This window comes from Lemur catta, chromosome 19 (genome assembly GCF_020740605.2).
Source record: "Lemur catta isolate mLemCat1 chromosome 19, mLemCat1.pri, whole genome shotgun sequence".
Classification (NCBI taxonomy): domain Eukaryota; kingdom Metazoa; phylum Chordata; class Mammalia; order Primates; family Lemuridae; genus Lemur; species Lemur catta.
The window spans coordinates 23290560-23306838 of record NC_059146.1 but is presented as its reverse complement, the minus strand read 5'-3'; the positions used below and the strand labels follow the sequence as shown (position 1 = coordinate 23306838).

The window sequence follows — 16279 nt, the reverse complement described above, 5'->3', positions numbered from 1 at the left end:
GGAGTTGTGGTCCCTCACCCACCACCCAGCCACGTCACCGCCTGCAAACCCCAAACCCTCTCCTGCGTGGTGCAGTCCGTACCCCACGCCTCTTGGTAGGCTCCCAGGCCCATTATCCGCCCTCCCCTCTGTCCCGAGGTCTTTTGGTGTAGGCTTCTGGCTCCGCGGTGCCGGGGCTCTCGGTAAGGTCTCCGGTGTTCCGCCCCCAGCACGGATCAACTTGGTATCGTCTCTCGTCCACCCCGCTGTGGTGTCGCCTTCCGTTCCCGCCACGCCCCCGAGAAGTGGTTTCTCGCACGTCCTCCCAGTTCCTCTCCCCTTGCTGGAGCGCCCGTAGTCCCTCCCGATCGCACATTCCCCTCGTGCCCTGCGTTTCCTGCGCCCCCCCGGGTTGGTACGCGCCGGCCACGCCCCCGCACGCACTTGGTACGCGCCGGCTCCCCCGCCCGCCGCAGTGGTTTGGCTGCGGCGACCCCTCTCCGGCGGCGCGTCCCCCGCGCTTGGTACAGCTCGGCCCGTCTCCCCCGAAGCCGCGCGCCCGCGCCCTCAGTCGGTGGAGCCCGCAGCCCTCCGTGTGGCCCGCGGCAGCCCCCAGCCCGTCGGCCCGCGCTCGCCATGGTCCGTCCGCGCCGTGCCCCGCACCGCTCCGGCGCTGGCGGCCCCCTCGGGGGTCGCGGCCGCCCCCCGCGGCCCCTGGTAGTCCGTGCCGTCCGCTCGCGCTCCTGGCCGGCCAGCCCCCGAGGCCCTCAGCCGCCGCGGATCCGGGCCCGCTCGGCCCCTCCCATGGTGAGCCCCCCGCCCTTTTTCCAGAGCTTTCCACGGCCCCGCCCCCGCTGGCTCTTCCCCTGAGCTCCCGCCTTTGTCCGCGGCCCCCCTCCACTTTGGGGTCTCTCCTGTGGCCCATGGGTGGTCCTGCCTGGGGTCGGATTCCCCAGTGGAACCCCTGGTGGTACGCGCCCGACTCTCCCCTTTGTTAGCGTTTGGGCCGGAGTGGGGGGGTACACGGGGGCGGGGCGGGCTCAAATTACTGCTGACTCCGCGTCCCGATTTAAATGCGGGGTGGGGGCCGGCGGGAAGACGGCCGGCATGTGCGCTTGTTTTTTCCAATTGGAAAGTTAGTCTCTCTCCGGGCTGGAAATCTGGAAATGGGGGAAGCGGCTGGGGTCGGCGGCGAGCGGGGGGCCCGCGTTTGCACTCGCGAGCCCAGATGTTGCGCCCGGGGGCGTTCTCCCCTGGGCCCGCACGGTGCTCGTGGCGTGCGCACCCAGAATTTGCACTCTCGTCCAAATGTGGGATGCCTTTATAGATTGCAATGATCCCAGACCTTAAACGTAAATATTCGGCTTTGCAGGTATATTAGACTCCACACGCTTCCCCAGACCCAAAACACGCACATACTTTTCAAAAACCTTAAAGGTTTATCTGGGGTCATAAAACTGCATATAACTTGCTCTGAGGTGAGATTTTCTCTGGGCTTGTGTTCAAGCTCGCTTCTTAAATACACTGCCCCAACGTTGTTCGTGGCAGAGCTATGTCAGTCAGTTCTACTCAAGCCTCAAACAGGCTTTCTGAGCTGTTAAACACGAATACCCAGACTGATCAGCTCCCCAAACTTCAACATACCCGTCCGCTCCACTGCCTTCTCCCCTGCCTGAAGCTTTCACATCTGTTTGTTCCAAAGTGTTTCCTGGGTCCTTAAACATACGTCTTAAGGCATTAAACTTCAGTCCAGATACCAAATGGGCTTCCCTGTGCAGTAAACAATAACAAATCAGATGTCAGAGACAGCGGAATTTTGCACACACTTGCCCAGATGTGAGATTTCCATTAGGGTTGCACTGTAAACCTAGTCGTTAAAAGTGATCCTCCCGTCTTGGGTTTTGGGCAAGCATTCCTGGTCTTTACACATAGGGCTGCGGATCCAAACATCTTTTGTGTCCTAAGTCAACCCACTCTCCCAAATAAGCAACCGTTAAACGTGTTGCTGGAACTTACATTGGGCCCTTAAGTGTATTCACCTGATCTTAAACCTGCCTTGGTGGCAGTAAATGCATACGTGTGTGGCCATATACACAGTTCTAAAACGTGTATAGTCCAGATACCCCAGGTCCAAAATTTGTGTGTTGCAAGAACATCCTCATTTCGAAAGCCCCCCAGCTGCATGCATTAGTTACATTTTCTCAGGTGCTGTAAATCCTGGGCTTCACCACCCAGCCTCCATCTCGGACGTGCTGCAGCCTTAAACACACACCAGCACGTTCTCACAACATGCTCTCTGGTTTTCTCCCTGATCTTATACGATTGCCCAAGTGCCAGAGTCGCCTGCCTAGGTGGACAGTATGTTTGTTCAGGTGTTAGTTCCCACAAAATAAAATTTTTCCTGCCTGTTGTTTTTCTGAGACAAAAGATTTCGTACTTCATAGGAAATTTGGAAAATACCCATTTGTAATAAGACAAAAAGAAATCACCCTTATGAATTTTTTTTTTGCTGTGATTTTCGTGGGTTTCCTGCTGCCCAGCTGTTTCTAAAGCTTTCTGTTGTTTGAGATGTTTTTGGTTTAAAAAAGATAATTGGCAGAGTGCCCTGCGAGTAGAATTTGTAGCTTTGTTTGGCTTTATTGCTCAAACGTTTGTTCTCCTGGTGTTTTGCAAGTGTTTCGGTGTGAGACCCCTCCAGGTGTTCTCCTGCTTCTCTTCCAAATGTTTCCCCACCTCCCTGCTCTTTCTTCTGGTTGGTTCTGTTCTTTGTAGGTTTCTGGTTGCTTCGTCCCTGCATCCCTGGGGTCAGCCTGGTGTGTGCAGGGCAGGCCGTGCACCTGGAAAGGTTGGCACTTTCACAAGCCAGAGGGGACAATGTGAACTTTCTCTTGAGGTTGACGAAGAAAGTCTTAGGAGGGTTCTGAGCATGGGAGGGACGGGGCAAGCCAGTGTGCCAGACAGACCAGGCTGGCTGTGCCTTGTGGGGGCTGCAGGGAATCCCTGGGCCCAAACTGGGCACGGGAACTCCCCGCCAGCTGGCTTGCGCCTCCCGCGGCGGTGGCATTCCAGGCTGAGCACAGCTGGGGCAAAGCCTGGGGGGGAACAGGCTTTCAGGACTCTGCCTGGGCCAGTGTCGTGGTAGCCAGTGGGCGAGTGGGGGGGCGGGCAGCAGAAAAGGACATGAGGGCCAGCCTCTCCTGGTCCTGACCACTGGGGGAAAAAGTTTGGAAGTTTTCAGTAGAGGATTTGGGTCTTAATATTGGATATTGTCATCTCTGGGATTTGTAGGCTCTACCTGTCCTTGCAGGTCCCCCGGCCTCAGTTTTCCCACTCACTTCCCCTCCCCCATCCAACTGCAGGAAGGTGCTCGGGTCTTCGGGGCCCTGGGTCCCATCAGTCCCTCCTCGCCTGGGCTCACCCTTGGGGGTCTAGCTGTGAGTGAGCACCGGCTCAGCAACAAGCTGCTGGCCTGGAGTGGCGTCCTTGAGTGGCAGGAGGTGAGCTGGTCTGTGTCGGGTTCCCTGTGAGTTCCTGTGGGGGCTGGGGGCTGGCTTCCAGGTTCCCGTCTGTCCCTATGGGTGGGGGACAGGTCTGGGCATCTAGGCTGTTGCTGTGACGCCCCTCCTGCCCCCACAGAAACGCAGACCCTACTCTGACTCCACCGCCAAGCTGAAGCGGGCCCTGCCCTGCCAGGCCTACGTGAACCAAGGCGAGAACCTGTGAGTGCCCCGAGGCCGGGTGGCCGGGTGGCGGGGGCAGCGGGTGGCCCTCCTTGACCTACCCCTTCCCGCAGGGAGACTGACCAGTGGCCACAGAAGCTGATCATGCAGCTGATCCCGCAGCAGCTGTTGGTGAGACCCGCGCCCCCTCCCCGGCCCACTCCCCAGAGCACCCCACGCCCCAGCACTGACCCAGCTGTCCCCTTGTCATCCCCAGACCACGCTGGGCCCCCTGTTCCGCAACTCCCAGCTGGCACAGTTCCACTTCACCAACAGAGACTGCGACTCGCTCAAGGGGCTCTGCCGCATCATGGGCAACGGCTTCGTGAGTCGGGCAGGCGGGGCGCGGGGCAGCAGGCTCATGAGCAGCGCGCTCTGGTGACACCAAGCAGCGGGAGGCAGAGCTCTGTCCAGGCCATCCCAGGCAGGGTGCTGGGGCCCAGGCCATGGTCCTGGGGATCTGGGGTAGTTGTTCCCTCCCACGGCATCTCAGGCCCTGTCTGCAAATTAAGATCTGAGGAATTCTCAGTAGAGCAGAGCCAAAGTCACTCCAGGGAGCTTCTGGCTGAGAGCTGGCTGTCGGGGATGTGAGTGAGTAGAGGGACCTCGGCTGGTCCTTGTTGGGGACACAGCACATAGCAGGGACCTGGGAAGTGGGTGTGGCTAGGGGCAAGAGTTTGTGTCGGGGGCCTCAGTTTCCTCATCTGTGAAATGGGCTAACAGTAGGCCTTCACAGGGTCGCTGGGAGGCTGGCGCGAGTGAGTTTCTGTGAGGTGCTCGAAACGGTGTTTTCAGTACACAGCGCTCAGGAAACACGAGCCGGACGCGGGGCACAGGATGGTTCGGGAGGAGAGGGCCAGGCTGCGGGAGGTGCTGGGAGCGAGTCATCTGCCCAGTGGACTTGACTCTGGGGTCATCCCCGGTCCCTGTTCCCCTTTGGCACAGTCTGCCTCCCCTGCCCCCAGCCACGGCGTCCAGGCTGTCATGTGCGCTGCTGATGTCCGGGTGGCTCCCTCTCCCTCAGCGCCTTGTGCCGCACTCACCCAGCACCGTTTGCTGAGGACCTCCTGTGCCAGCCCTGGGGCCCCAGCATGTAGGGACAATGGATGTGAGCCTTCTGTGTGGCCTGGGAGGCCAGGGATGGGACCCTGAGCGGGTGGTCCCTGGGCTGGCCCCAGGGTTGAGAGGTTGGGCTGGCAGCGTGGAGCGGGGAGAGTGTTCCAGGAGGTGGGCCAGTGGGGGTGGCCGTGAGCGTTCTGGGATGTGCACACCCCTTTGTCCAGACACCATAGTTGGGGACAGCTGGCGGGCTCCTGTCCTCCCATGTCCCATCAGACAGGCACCAGCACCTCATCTAACTGATTTACGTAGTACTTGCTATACGTGCTCTTCCACCCATTTTACAGATGAGGAAACTGAGGTTAGAAACAGGAGGCGAGTTGCCTTCGGCCACACAGGCGGTGGCAGAGCCAGGTTTGCACCGAGCAGGGTGCACAGCACTCGGAGCCTTCGCAGGGTCCTCACACCCCAAACGTGGGGCCGTGGTGCCACCCCTGACCCACCAGTCACTGCAGGGTGGGGGCAGACAGTGAGGGGCACGTCACATGCTCTTGTTTTGCCTGCAAGCCCCTTGTGAGTGCCACAGCCTTGACTTTGAGGGCTTCTGTCCGCTGACGACTCGCCGGATGGGGCAGCCCTGGGTTAGGGTGGCGCGTGAGCGGCTCCTGGCAGTGCCCGCGGGGTCCCTGACCTGCCGCCTCTCCCCAGGCGGGCTGCATGCTCTTTCCCCACATATCCCCCTGCGAGGTGCGTGTGCTCATGCTCCTGTACTCGTCCAAGAAGAAGATCTTCATGGGCCTCATCCCCTACGACCAGAGTGGCTTCGTCAACGCCATCCGGCAGGTCATCACCACCCGTAAGCAGGTATGCCAGCTGAGCTCTGCCTGCCCCGACTGGGGGACAGAGAGGAGTTAGGTCCAGGCCAGCCCCTGGCCCCCTAGTCACACGTGGCCGGATTCACTGTGGGCAGAGGGTGATGTGATGGCAGGAGCAAGGCAGCCAGAGAGCAGGCTGAGGCTCACTGCTGTCAGGGCTTGATGGGAGAAGTGGCCTCAGGGGGCTTCCACGGGGCTGGCTGGGTGGCGCTCATCAAGGAGAGGAGGGCCTGTCTGAGGCTAGAAGGCTCTGGAGGGTGACCCTGTGTCCTGGTCACACCTTGCTAATGGATGGTGCCCCCTTTTCTCAGAAGTGTTTCAGCTTGTCTAACAAACACAGCTGCCCAGTTATTAGAGAGACTCTGTGGGCTTCGTGCCCCAGGTGAGGGGTTGGGTCTCAGGGCACAGGGGAGCCATGGGAGTCTCTGAGCAGGTGACGGGCAGGGCCAGCTCTGAGGAGTTCCCTGAGGCTGTGGGGCCAGGATGGGGACCAGGGCAGGAGGATGCATGGGGCTGGGGCCGACAGACCAGGGTGGAAGGAAGGGACGGGAGGCCCCACACAGCACTGAGGTTTCCCCGGAGCCTGGCCCCCTCCCAGCCCTCCTTCCCCCCCCACAGGCAGTGGGACCTGGTGGCGTTAACGCGGGCCCAGTCCAGATCGTCAACAACAAGTTCCTGGCATGGAGTGGTGTCATGGAGTGGCAGGAGGTGAGCCCTGGGTGGCCTGGGGATCTGGGGCCGCTGCATCCTCGCTGAATCCGGGCCGTGAGGGTTACTGGGGTCCAGGCGTGCCCCTGAGGTCTCCTCTTTTCGTCTCCCCCAAAAGCCCAGGCCTGAGCCCAACAGCCGGTCCAAGAGGTGGCTGCCGTCTCACGTCTACGTGAACCAAGGGGAGATCCTGTGAGTGCCGGGCTGGGGACAGGAGCGGTGTCTCTGTGGGACGGGCCGCCTGACGCTCACCCCCTCGTGCCCCACAGGAGGACCGAGCAGTGGCCGAGGAAGCTGTACATGCAGCTCATCCCGCAGCAGCTGCTGGTGAGCGAGGGGGGCCTCGTTCCAGGCGGCAGGCGGGGTGGCAGGGGCGCTTCCCGGGCAGGGCCCGCGAGCTGGCAGCAGGCTGAAGGTGTCGCGTGGCCAGGCAGGGGACAGCCGCGCCTGTGCAGCAGGTGGAGCTCTGAGGCTCCGGGGAGCCCAGCCTGCCTCTGTCAGGACTGAGTGAGGCGGGGCTGGGGTGACGATGGACTAAATGTGGGGAGGCTGAGGTGGCCTGGACCGAGGCAGTGGCCGCCAAGGATGGGGGAAGCAGAGGCATTTGACCTGGCGGGACCCCCAGGCGCTGGGGCTGAGGGGCAGGGCTCCAGGTTCCTGCCGTGCAGGTGACACTTGCCGAGCACTGTGGTGCGTGCAGCAGGGATGGGTGCCTTGGTCTGGTCCTGGCCCGGGTGGAGGCTGAGAGCCAGGGCCCCTCCCCTCCCCACCCTGCAGACCACCCTGGTGCCGCTGTTCCGGAACTCGCGCCTGGTGCAGTTCCACTTCACCAAGGACATGGAGACGCTGAAGAGCCTGTGCCGGATCATGGACAACGGCTTCGTGAGTGGGGCCGCTGGGACCGGGTGGCGGGGGCGGGGGGCGCTCTGCGTGGACGACGCTGCGGTGAACCGAGTGCCAGTTTCCTGCACCGACTGGGGAGGTGATGGCAGCCTGGGGCTGGGTACACTCCGGGCTGTGCTGGTGGCTCCCTGGAGCTGTCCTAACCCCGCCAGGCAGGGAGGGCTGTCTGCCTCCAGCCCGCGGTCCCAGGGTACCTGGCGGTCATCTTGTCCACTTGCTCTCGGCCGAGTCCTCTCTTGGGGCCTCGGTTGGTCGGTCTCCTGGCTGTCTACATACTGAGGTCTCTGTCCCCAGGTTTCCTTACTGTTCCCTTGACATGAGTTTGCGTAATAACAGCCATAAAATCGTGCACGCGAGGGCCTGGCTGTGTATTGCGTTCGCATTAAAGCAGTGTCAAGGGTCTGACAACGAGAGTTCCCTTGGGAACCCTGCAAAGGCCCCCACGTGCCCCAGGCCCCACCACCTCACCCGGTGCAGGGCTGGTCTCCACTGGGTCGCTTGGGCTCCTGCGTCGGGGCTGGGGCTCTTCTGGCCACTGTTGGCTCGGGTGGGTGACGCAGGGAGAGGGCACAGGGGCCACCTCACCTGCCCAGGGGCTCTCAGGGAGCTCCCTCTGCGGACCCGTCACTCACTCTGTGGTTCCCAGGCAGCGCACAGAGCTAAGCCTTGCAAGTCCCTTGAGTTCCCAGCCTCGGTTTCTCCTCTGTACAGTGGGGACCGTCCCTGTGTAGGGTCCAGTGAGACCCATCAGGGACGGACGCGGGGAGCACTTGGTCAGTGCACCCGTTGTTGGTGGTGTCGTTACACAGAGCTGCTGGTCACCGCAGGGGCATGGAGCTGGGAGGTTGCACATCACAGCCCCCCCACTCCAGCCACTGGAGCTGTGGTTGCTTCTCAGACAGCAGAGAGGCTGGGGGGCCACTGCTGCGTGCTTGTTTGTCAGCGCATTGGGTGGTGGCGGTGGCTGTGGCTCTGTGCAGCAGGCACCGCAGTCTCCTTGGAGCTTGTTCCACAGATTCCCGGGGCCCTCTGCAGAGCCCATTGGCCCTGAGCCCCCCTGTGGCTCTTGGCCGCTGTCTCCTCGCCCCCCCAGGCTGGGGTAATGGCAGTGCCCACCCCTGGGAGGCCATGAGGACAAAGCAGTTAGGATGCACCTGGCTCACGGCGCATTCCGTGGCACCAATCCTGGTCCTGAGGGACGCTGGCCCTTGCGGCGGGGCGTCCCCTGACACTGCACCCCGCGCCTGCCAGGCCGGCTGCGTGCACTTTTCCTACAAGGCTTCGTGTGAGATCCGCGTGCTCATGCTCCTGTACTCCTCGGAGAAGAAGATCTTCATCGGCCTCATCCCCCACGACCAGAGCAACTTCGTCAACGGCATCCGGCGCGTCATCGCCAACCAGCAGCAGGTCCTGCAGCGGAACCTGGAGCAGGAGCAGCAGCAGCGAGGGGTGAGGCAGGGGTGTTAGGGGTGTCTGTGCTTCCCCAGCCTGTGCCCTCACCCCGACCCCTGCCACTGACTCTTCCCTCGTTTCCTCCCACAGATGGGGGGGTAGTGGCCACCTCCCAGGCTGGGCCCCCTCCGGGAGTCACAGACGAGGCCCCCGCAGAGACTGGTGAGCCGTGTGGCTGTGTGGTGTGCAGGACGTACCCTCTGGTGGTGCTGAGGCTTTCAGGAAGCAGCAGGGTGGCCCTGGCCTTGGGAAGGCCAGAGCGGTGGTCTCAAGCCTCCTGGGAAACTCCAGCCCCACCCCCGGTAGGGAAGGGGGGCGGGCTCCCGGGGCAGCAGGAAGTGCAGCATCCAGGCCTAGGAGGCGGACTTGGGGGCTAGCGGTGTTGGTGCAGCAGGGTCCGCGCTCCAGAGCCCTGGGCCAGCCCCTCCCACTGTGTCCCCTGCCCCCAGGTGAGATGCTTCTGAGCTGGGGCCCCTGGGGACTGCAACTGCCCAGCAACATGGAGGACAGCGTCCTGAGGTCTCCACGGATGGTCCCTACCCCTGTATGTTTCCCCAATAAAGCCTTTGAAAAACCTACCTTGTGTCTCTGCTCACTGCCCCACTGCCAGGCAGCTCCGGCCCTGCGCGGACACCTTTGTGGTCAGAGAGGCCACACCCTTCCCCATGGCTACAGTCCTCAGACTGGTACCAGCCGGGTCTCCTGAGGCCCAGACCCTGAGTTTGTCTAGGTGGCAGCTGGGAACGTGTGTCTAAGTTTCCACGGGAGGCTGGGGGCCACACCTTTGAGATCACTGTCACCAGAGCTGGGAGGCCTGACAGGCCTCATTTTGGCTGTAAGCAGAGAACAGCTGGGCTGGGGCACTCCCTGCCTGGGTTGGTGGCTCCAGCTGTGGGGGTCCCAGGGCCGGCCTGGCTCCTGGCATCTCTGTAATCTCCCAGCGGCAGGGCCAAACCATGTGCACTGGGTTCCCATCCAGTGTCAGAGAACCTGAGCCCTGGGTTTTGTCCTCATGTCCTTGAAACAAGGTCTAGGTTGGCCCATGGGGCTCACTGCGGGCTCCGGAGGGGCCCACTGAGGGCCCTCCCCTCCAGGTCCCCCCCCCCATCTGAGGTGCCCACAGCCAGGTCTCAGCAAAGCCTAAATCCCCCCGCAGGGCCTTGGCAGGGTCCTGGAACTGAACACAGGTCTCCCTCCAAAGCAAGCTGCGTCCGGACCCAGAGGGACAGATGGGCAGAGCCAGCCCCCAGCCCCACTTACTCTGTTTCCTGACAATGTCCCTAAAGCCTCAGTCTGTGCAAGAAACAAATGGAGCCGCCTGAGGCAAGCCCTGGCCCACCCCAGTGAGGACCCCCGTCCTTCCAGCAAAGCGCGGGCCAAGCTCTAGGAAAGCAGCCTTTATTGCCGGCGGGCGCGGCTCAGCCGTCGGAGAACTGGCGGTACAGCCGCTCGAGCCGCGGCTCCGGGCGCAGCCGGAACGGGATCTCCAGGATCTCCGAGAAGCCTTCCGCCAGCGTGGGGGCCTCGAACTGCTTCCTGGCGGCGGATGGGACAGTGAGGGGAGGCCAGGCCGCCGCCTGCCCGCTGCGCCACCCTGCGCCCGCCCGCAGTGGTACCTGTAGCCGAACATGACCACGTCCGACACGGGTGCGTGCGAAGAGCTGGTCATCTCGCGGAACTGCGGGGGTCGGGGAGGACGGCAGGCCCGGGGTCAGGCCGGGGCAGGGGCTCTGGGGGGGCAGGAGGGCTCGCGGGGCGCAGCGGCTCACCCGGTTGTTGTGGCGCGCCTGCTCCAGGGTGGCGGTGAAAAGGAAACAGCGGCAGGGGACGCCCGCGTCTCTGGCGCACTGGATGTACCTGTTGGGCCCCGGAAGCTGCGGCGCTGTCCGTGGCCCCGGGCCACCCCCCCCCCCGTGCCTCCCACGTGGCCCTGGTACCTGGCCCGGCTGGGGGCGTCTGGGTTCGTGTTGTCGATGACCACCCGTTTCCTTTGCTTTAGAGCTGTCTCACACGTGGTCACACACCGCTGCCAGGAGCCCAGCGTGTCCTGGGGGACACGGGGAGAGCAGGTCACAAACGGGTCGGGAGGAGCCCCTGAGACGGGGCAGAGAAGCAGGGGTGCACAGCAGGGCAGTGAAGGGAGAAGCGTCCCCAAAGCGAGACTAGGGGCTGAACACAGTGGGGGGTCGCGGGGCCGCAGACTAGTCATACCCTGTTCACATGGACGTATCCCGCGGACACGAGATGCTCCTTGAGGAAGGTGGACTTCCCGGCTGTGGGGGGCGAGCGTCAGTGGGTGGCCTAGGACCAGCGGGCGGGGGCTCGGGCATCCAGAGGGAGAGGCCAGGGCGTCTCACCCCCAGGGAATCCCACGGCGACAACCACCTCCGGGTTGGAGCTCAAGAGGGAGCTGGACTCGGGGAGGCAGAGAGGCCCCGAGTGGGAGACGGTCCTCTGCGGGGGGCCGACAAGACGCGTGAGACCCTCGCCCCAGGCCCAGGGCCCTCCCCCGCCCGCCGCGGGCCTCACCGGGTCGAACTCGGGGAGCTCGAAGCGGGCCACTGGCCACTTGAGAAAGAACTCCTCCGGCGTGGCGAAGGGCAGGCCAAGGTTGAGGGCAAACTGGGGGTGACGGCAGCGGTCAGAGGGTGGGGCCAGACCCCTGAGGGGGCGGGGCAGAAGGCAGACAGGGGGTGGGGCCTCACCAGGCGATCTGCACAAGAGAAGTCCTTTTTCTTCCGCCCGGGGGCCCAGTTGGCTGGGCGTCCGGCTGCATCTGGAACACAGGACACCCCCTCTCTCTCCACCAGCAAGCCCGGACGGGGGCGCCCAGCCCAGCCACAGCAGCCCCCGGGCCTTACCTCCCACGAAGACACTGTCCCCGATGGAGATGGGCACACCCTCGTTGGCCTGGGAAGGACAGGCAGTGAGGACCCCTTTCCATGGCTGTCTGCCGGGCTCCTTGGGGCTGCTCCGCTTGGTCTGTGCCCTGCACCGGGCCTGATCTCTGACCTTTCACGTTCCCACCCCCATCTGGAGTCCGCCACCATCACCTCTGCCTGGACAACTCAGTCACCTTGCTGTCTCCAGGCCTCCGCCTCCGATCCCGTCAGTTCCCCAGGCGGCCACCAGGGGGCGCCAGTGCCCACGATGTCAGCTCGAAGCCCCTCTCCTGCAGCCCTCCCCGGCTCCCACCTCACTGGGGTAAAGCAAAGCCTTCACTGAGGCCCACAAGGCCCTGCTCTCTCCCTTCGCTCACTCGGGTCCAGCCACATGGGCTGCCCCACTGCCAGTAACTGTGCCAGACCCGGCCCTATCTCTGGGCCTTTGCACTGGCGTTACTCCAGTCTGCGCCTCTCCCCGGGCATCCATGCGTCCCTCCCTCACCTGCTTTACACCTTTACCCAAATGTCACCTTCTCAGAGAGGCCATCCTTGAGCACTGTAGCTAAACCAACACCTTGCTTTGTCTTGCTTCACTCTGCTATTTTATACACAGTCTACCCACTCACAGTCCCGCCCTCACTGCACACTGCTGCCGCGAGCGCGTTTTCTCGTTCACAGTCTTCAGCTCAAGAACGGGCCGAACTTCAGAACAAATGCACACACACAGGAAGGAATAAATGAACAAATGAGCAACGTCTCTCTCGATCACTCTGATTTTCAGAGTTTGAGAGCACTGTCCTCATAAACCAACACCTAGGATGTGACAAGTAAAAACAGAGGGTGGGGACCAAAGGAGGACAGGAGAGGAGGAGTGAGAAAGAGCCCTGGACCAGAGAACCAGAGCGCGGGCTGGAGCAGGGAAGAGGGGGGCGGCGCGGCTCACCTGCTCCTGCAGATGGTCCCACATGCCAGTCACTGGCTTCCGGTATAAGCCCGCGTGTGTGGCCACCAGCACCTGTGGATGGGGAGGGGTCACACCATCCTCAGCTCCCGCTGGAGCACCCACTGGATGCTACCCCAACCCTCACCAATGCAGGGAGAGCTGCCAGTGACCCAGAGCTGGGTTTCTGTCAGCATAATCTCCCCGAGGTCTCCGCCCCTCATCCCAGGGTCTCTGTTCACCCTCTTCTTCAATTGGGGTCTCATACCCCTCTCTGGGTCTCCCACATAGCCCCTCAGCCTCCTTTCCAGCCGTACCTGAAAGGGGACCCCCAACTTCTCCACCACAGCTTCCACTTTGGCCTTGAACTCCTCTGCTGGCAGCTTCCCACGCCCAATGCCCATCTGGTTGGTGAAGATCACCAGCTGGGGAGCAGATGGGTGTCACCAGGAGCCCTCATCACCAGGGCCCTGGTCTGACCCGCAGTCTGGCCACCACGTGCACACATGAATATACACATTGCGTGCACACACCTTGTAGCCCTCGCCTTCCAGCTCCCGGAGCTTCCTCGGAATCTCTGGGTACAAGATCCTACGGTGGGTAGGAAGCAGTAGGGGTCACCCGGGGCCCGGAGGTGGACTCCAGGACTCACTCACGCCCTTCTCTTGCCTCTTGTCACCTCCAGTCACTGGGTCCGGTGGGAAAGACCTTCCCAGAAAGTGTGGTGATGAGGGTCCCGTCCAGATCAAAGCCAGCCACCTGGTGTCGCCAAGAAAAGCAGCACAGTGACACCTCTGACCCTCCTCACTCAGGCTGACTCACACCAACCCTGTGAGGCAGGGTCTATTACTACCCCCATTGTAGAGATGGGGAAACAGTCACAGAGCACCTGTATGTCTGTGTGAGGACATGGCACAGCAAGAACGTGTCATTGATGCCCCAAGTGCAGAGCCTGAGATCTTCACTGTCTCCCACGACCCCTGCGCCCCCACCGCAGTGCTCCAGTCCTTAAAATGGGGGTATCTTAGCCACCTTTCTCCCCTGGCCTCCTCCACCACACAGGGTTAATAACGATGACAATAAAAACAGAAGCAAAGATTTGATCGATGCTAACTGCACATCAGGGACTGTGCCACATGCTTTTCATGGAATCACCATCGTAGCAGTGAGAAGTGGGACTCAGAGAATGTGGTGGTAACAGCGTTTGCACTCAAGTCTCTCTGGCCCTAAAAAGACACTCATGGTAACTATTGCTGACACGGTCATGATCATTGCTGATTACTGGGTGGTTACACGGGTCAGGCAGGAGCTGACGTACATCATTGTCCCCATGCTTATAATGACCCCGGAGTTTGTCATCAGGCCCATTTCTCAGAACAGTACATGGAGGTTAAAAGAAGTTGAAAGACGGGGCCACACAGCAAACTTGGGATTAAGTCCCCAGTATGTCACCAATCCCTTAGCCCTCAGCTTGGCCCTCACCTTGCGCTGGGGCTTCACCCCAGATGTTGTGAACACTAACAACTTCCCCAAGTTCTCCCAGCCGGGGGATGACTTCCGCATCCGCTTTTTCGGCTGCTCAGCTTCCTCCTTCTCATCTGAAGCCACCGGAGGGGTGCCGGGTGGAGTATCTGGCTGGGATCCTGGTGTGCGGGTCTCTTCCCAGCGCAGGGTCAGCGGGTGGAGGCCGTTGACCAAATATAGCGTGTCCCCCACCCCTAGGGTGCCCTCCAACCCCGGCTTCAACTCCTGAGTCCCGGCAGTTGAGGGGTTAACTCCCAGCTGCAGAGGAAGAGGGAGGACCTGTGACTGGCTCCACCCCCACAGACACCTCCTCCAATCAAATACCCTGAGAAAGGACTTGCCTTTCTGCATCCACCAATCAGAACCCTAAGCCCCACCTCCTCACTATATACCACCAATCAGGGCTTGGGAAAGATTACAGATCTCCAGTGCTTTGAATTTGAAAGGGAATGGACACCTCACTGAAGGAGGCAATGCTTTACTGGCCACACCTCCTTCTCTCCCAGCCAATCAGATTTTTCTAATGGGTCTCCACTTGCTAGCTTGTGATTTCTCCCTGAACCCCACCCCCAGGCCTTACTTCCCCTTTCAGAGGAACTGGTACCTGTTTCACTGCCACTGTCCGGGTCTCAGGATCTGCAACCAGCTCCACTGAAGGTGGAGGGGGTAGAGTCAGGATTTACATACTTTTCCGATTGATTCCCTCATTGCTGGGGAGTGTCGCCAGCTGCAGGCTATAGCATCCATTCGGGAGGGAGTAGGAGGCAGCTTATTTCTAAATTAGATTGGCTCCTTGACATGCAATAGCCAGATAGAGGCCCTAGGACTGCCTGACACTGGTCCTTGCCTAGGGACAGGACGGATACTTTTCTCTACAGAAGTGGCTTCCTCCTTGACAAAAAGTGTGGCTAGATGCAGGTGCTGGGCTTGGCTTGTTACCGTCCACTCCTTCCTAGAGACATTTACTTTTCTCCATAGGATCGTCTCTCTGGAGGGCAAGGGTTGTGGCCTCTTTCAGGCCTTCACGATGGCCTATGAGCGTCTTTCTCTGCCCAGTGACCGTTCTCCCGGGAGTGGCTCCATCCCCTCTCCCCTAAAGGGTCTGCCTAGTTCTAAGTCAAGCACAGCCTTTCTCTTCCTGTGCTCCCCACAGGGCAGCTTCCAACTTCGGGACTGGCTACACCACGCAATTCCCTCTAGTAGCCAACCGTCTCCCTCACTGGATTAGCTGTCCACCTTTCCCACTGCCACTGTTCCCGCTCCAGAAGCAGGCCCCGTCCCGCCCACCTTGGTTTCTGGAGCACTTCCGGTCCGCAACCTGGGTCAGGGGTCCCCGGCCCAGGACCAGGGCTTGCCCGCCTGAGGGCAGGAAGATTGGGGGCGCCCCTCCAGGGGGGCTCTCCAGCCACAGGCGGCCCTGGACATCCACCTCGGCCATCCTGGGTGCCGGCCTAGGGAGGAAGCAGGTAAATGGGTTTCAGCTGCAAGTCGCCCGAGGTCGCTACAGGAAGTCCCGTCTCCTCCCACTACCACCAGAAATTCCCTCCAGCCTCTAAGGGCTCCGGAAATCCCACCCCCAGGCCGCCCTCGGGCTCGCGCTGTTTCCCAGGCGACGACGCCGGCTCCATTCGTCGGCAAGGTGGGATCCCTACTTCCCCAAGGCAGAGGCCAAGAGCCTCCCGCTTGCCCCCGTCTCGCCCCCACACTCACCTGTGCCCGCCGCTCGGGCTCAGGCGCCACTTCCAACCAAGGCGCGGTTGCTGCCCGAGACGTTCGGCCTGCACCTCGGTGGACGGAAATGACTTATCTCACGGAGGGGCGGGCGGGGCGGGGCCTTGGCTCCTCCCATGACGGCAGCCCCGCCCCCCCAGACCTCTGGCCCTTAGGGTCCTTCCGCAGCTCTGGCCTTCATCTCTCTTGCTGCAACGCGACGCTCGGGCCAGTAGGGGGAGCGGATCGTCCGTTCACAGATTTTCTTTCCACTTTGACCTCTAAGCTTTCTTTCCCAAGTGATGATCATTGTTAGTCGAAGGAGCCCCCGCCCCAGACAGCACCCCTAGTCCTAGGTCGTTCGTTCTTTTGCTTTACCCTCGATGCTGCAGTTTTCCCGCCTATAAAGGGGATAATCGTTTCCACTTCATGGTGTTACTAGGATTAAAGGAGTTAATACATACAAACAGCTTATAAAAATGTTTGAGTGGTAGCAAGCCCTGTTTAAGTCTTGTCTATTGTTAG

The 16279-nt window shown here is 61.4% G+C and overlaps 2 protein-coding genes across 3 annotated transcripts; one reads left to right on the top strand and one right to left on the bottom strand.

Moving 5' to 3' along the window:
* Window positions 1–223: 223 nt before the first annotated feature.
* Window positions 224–8863, top strand: PTOV1 (PTOV1 extended AT-hook containing adaptor protein). Its single transcript, XM_045531124.1, has 12 exons — window positions 224–786; window positions 3339–3476; window positions 3616–3698; window positions 3773–3830; window positions 3916–4023; window positions 5466–5621; window positions 6251–6340; window positions 6459–6532; window positions 6610–6667; window positions 7118–7222; window positions 8495–8692; window positions 8786–8863. The coding sequence occupies exons 1-12, from the start codon at window positions 616–618 to the stop codon at window positions 8795–8797; spliced, it is 1251 nt and encodes a 416-aa protein (XP_045387080.1). The 5' UTR covers window positions 224–615; the 3' UTR covers window positions 8798–8863.
* A 1214-nt stretch (window positions 8864–10077) lies between these two features.
* LOC123623802 (polynucleotide kinase 3'-phosphatase) lies at window positions 10078–15860 on the bottom strand. Of its 2 annotated transcripts, XM_045531121.1 has the most exons (17): window positions 15755–15859; window positions 15332–15495; window positions 14649–14695; window positions 14003–14302; window positions 13200–13279; window positions 13054–13111; window positions 12838–12945; window positions 12524–12595; window positions 11557–11605; window positions 11401–11471; window positions 11225–11317; window positions 11053–11149; window positions 10907–10968; window positions 10633–10742; window positions 10465–10552; window positions 10312–10373; window positions 10078–10231 (listed from the first exon to the last, which is right to left on the bottom strand). In XM_045531121.1, exons 2-17 carry the CDS (start codon window positions 15480–15482, stop codon window positions 10114–10116), a joined length of 1566 nt encoding a protein of 521 aa, XP_045387077.1. In that variant the 5' UTR covers window positions 15483–15495; window positions 15755–15859; the 3' UTR covers window positions 10078–10113. The 2 variants fall into 2 exon arrangements, with proteins under 2 accessions (XP_045387077.1, XP_045387079.1); XM_045531123.1 differs by lacking the exon at window positions 11225–11317 and having other exon boundaries at window positions 15755–15860.
* Window positions 15861–16279: the final 419 nt, after the last annotated feature.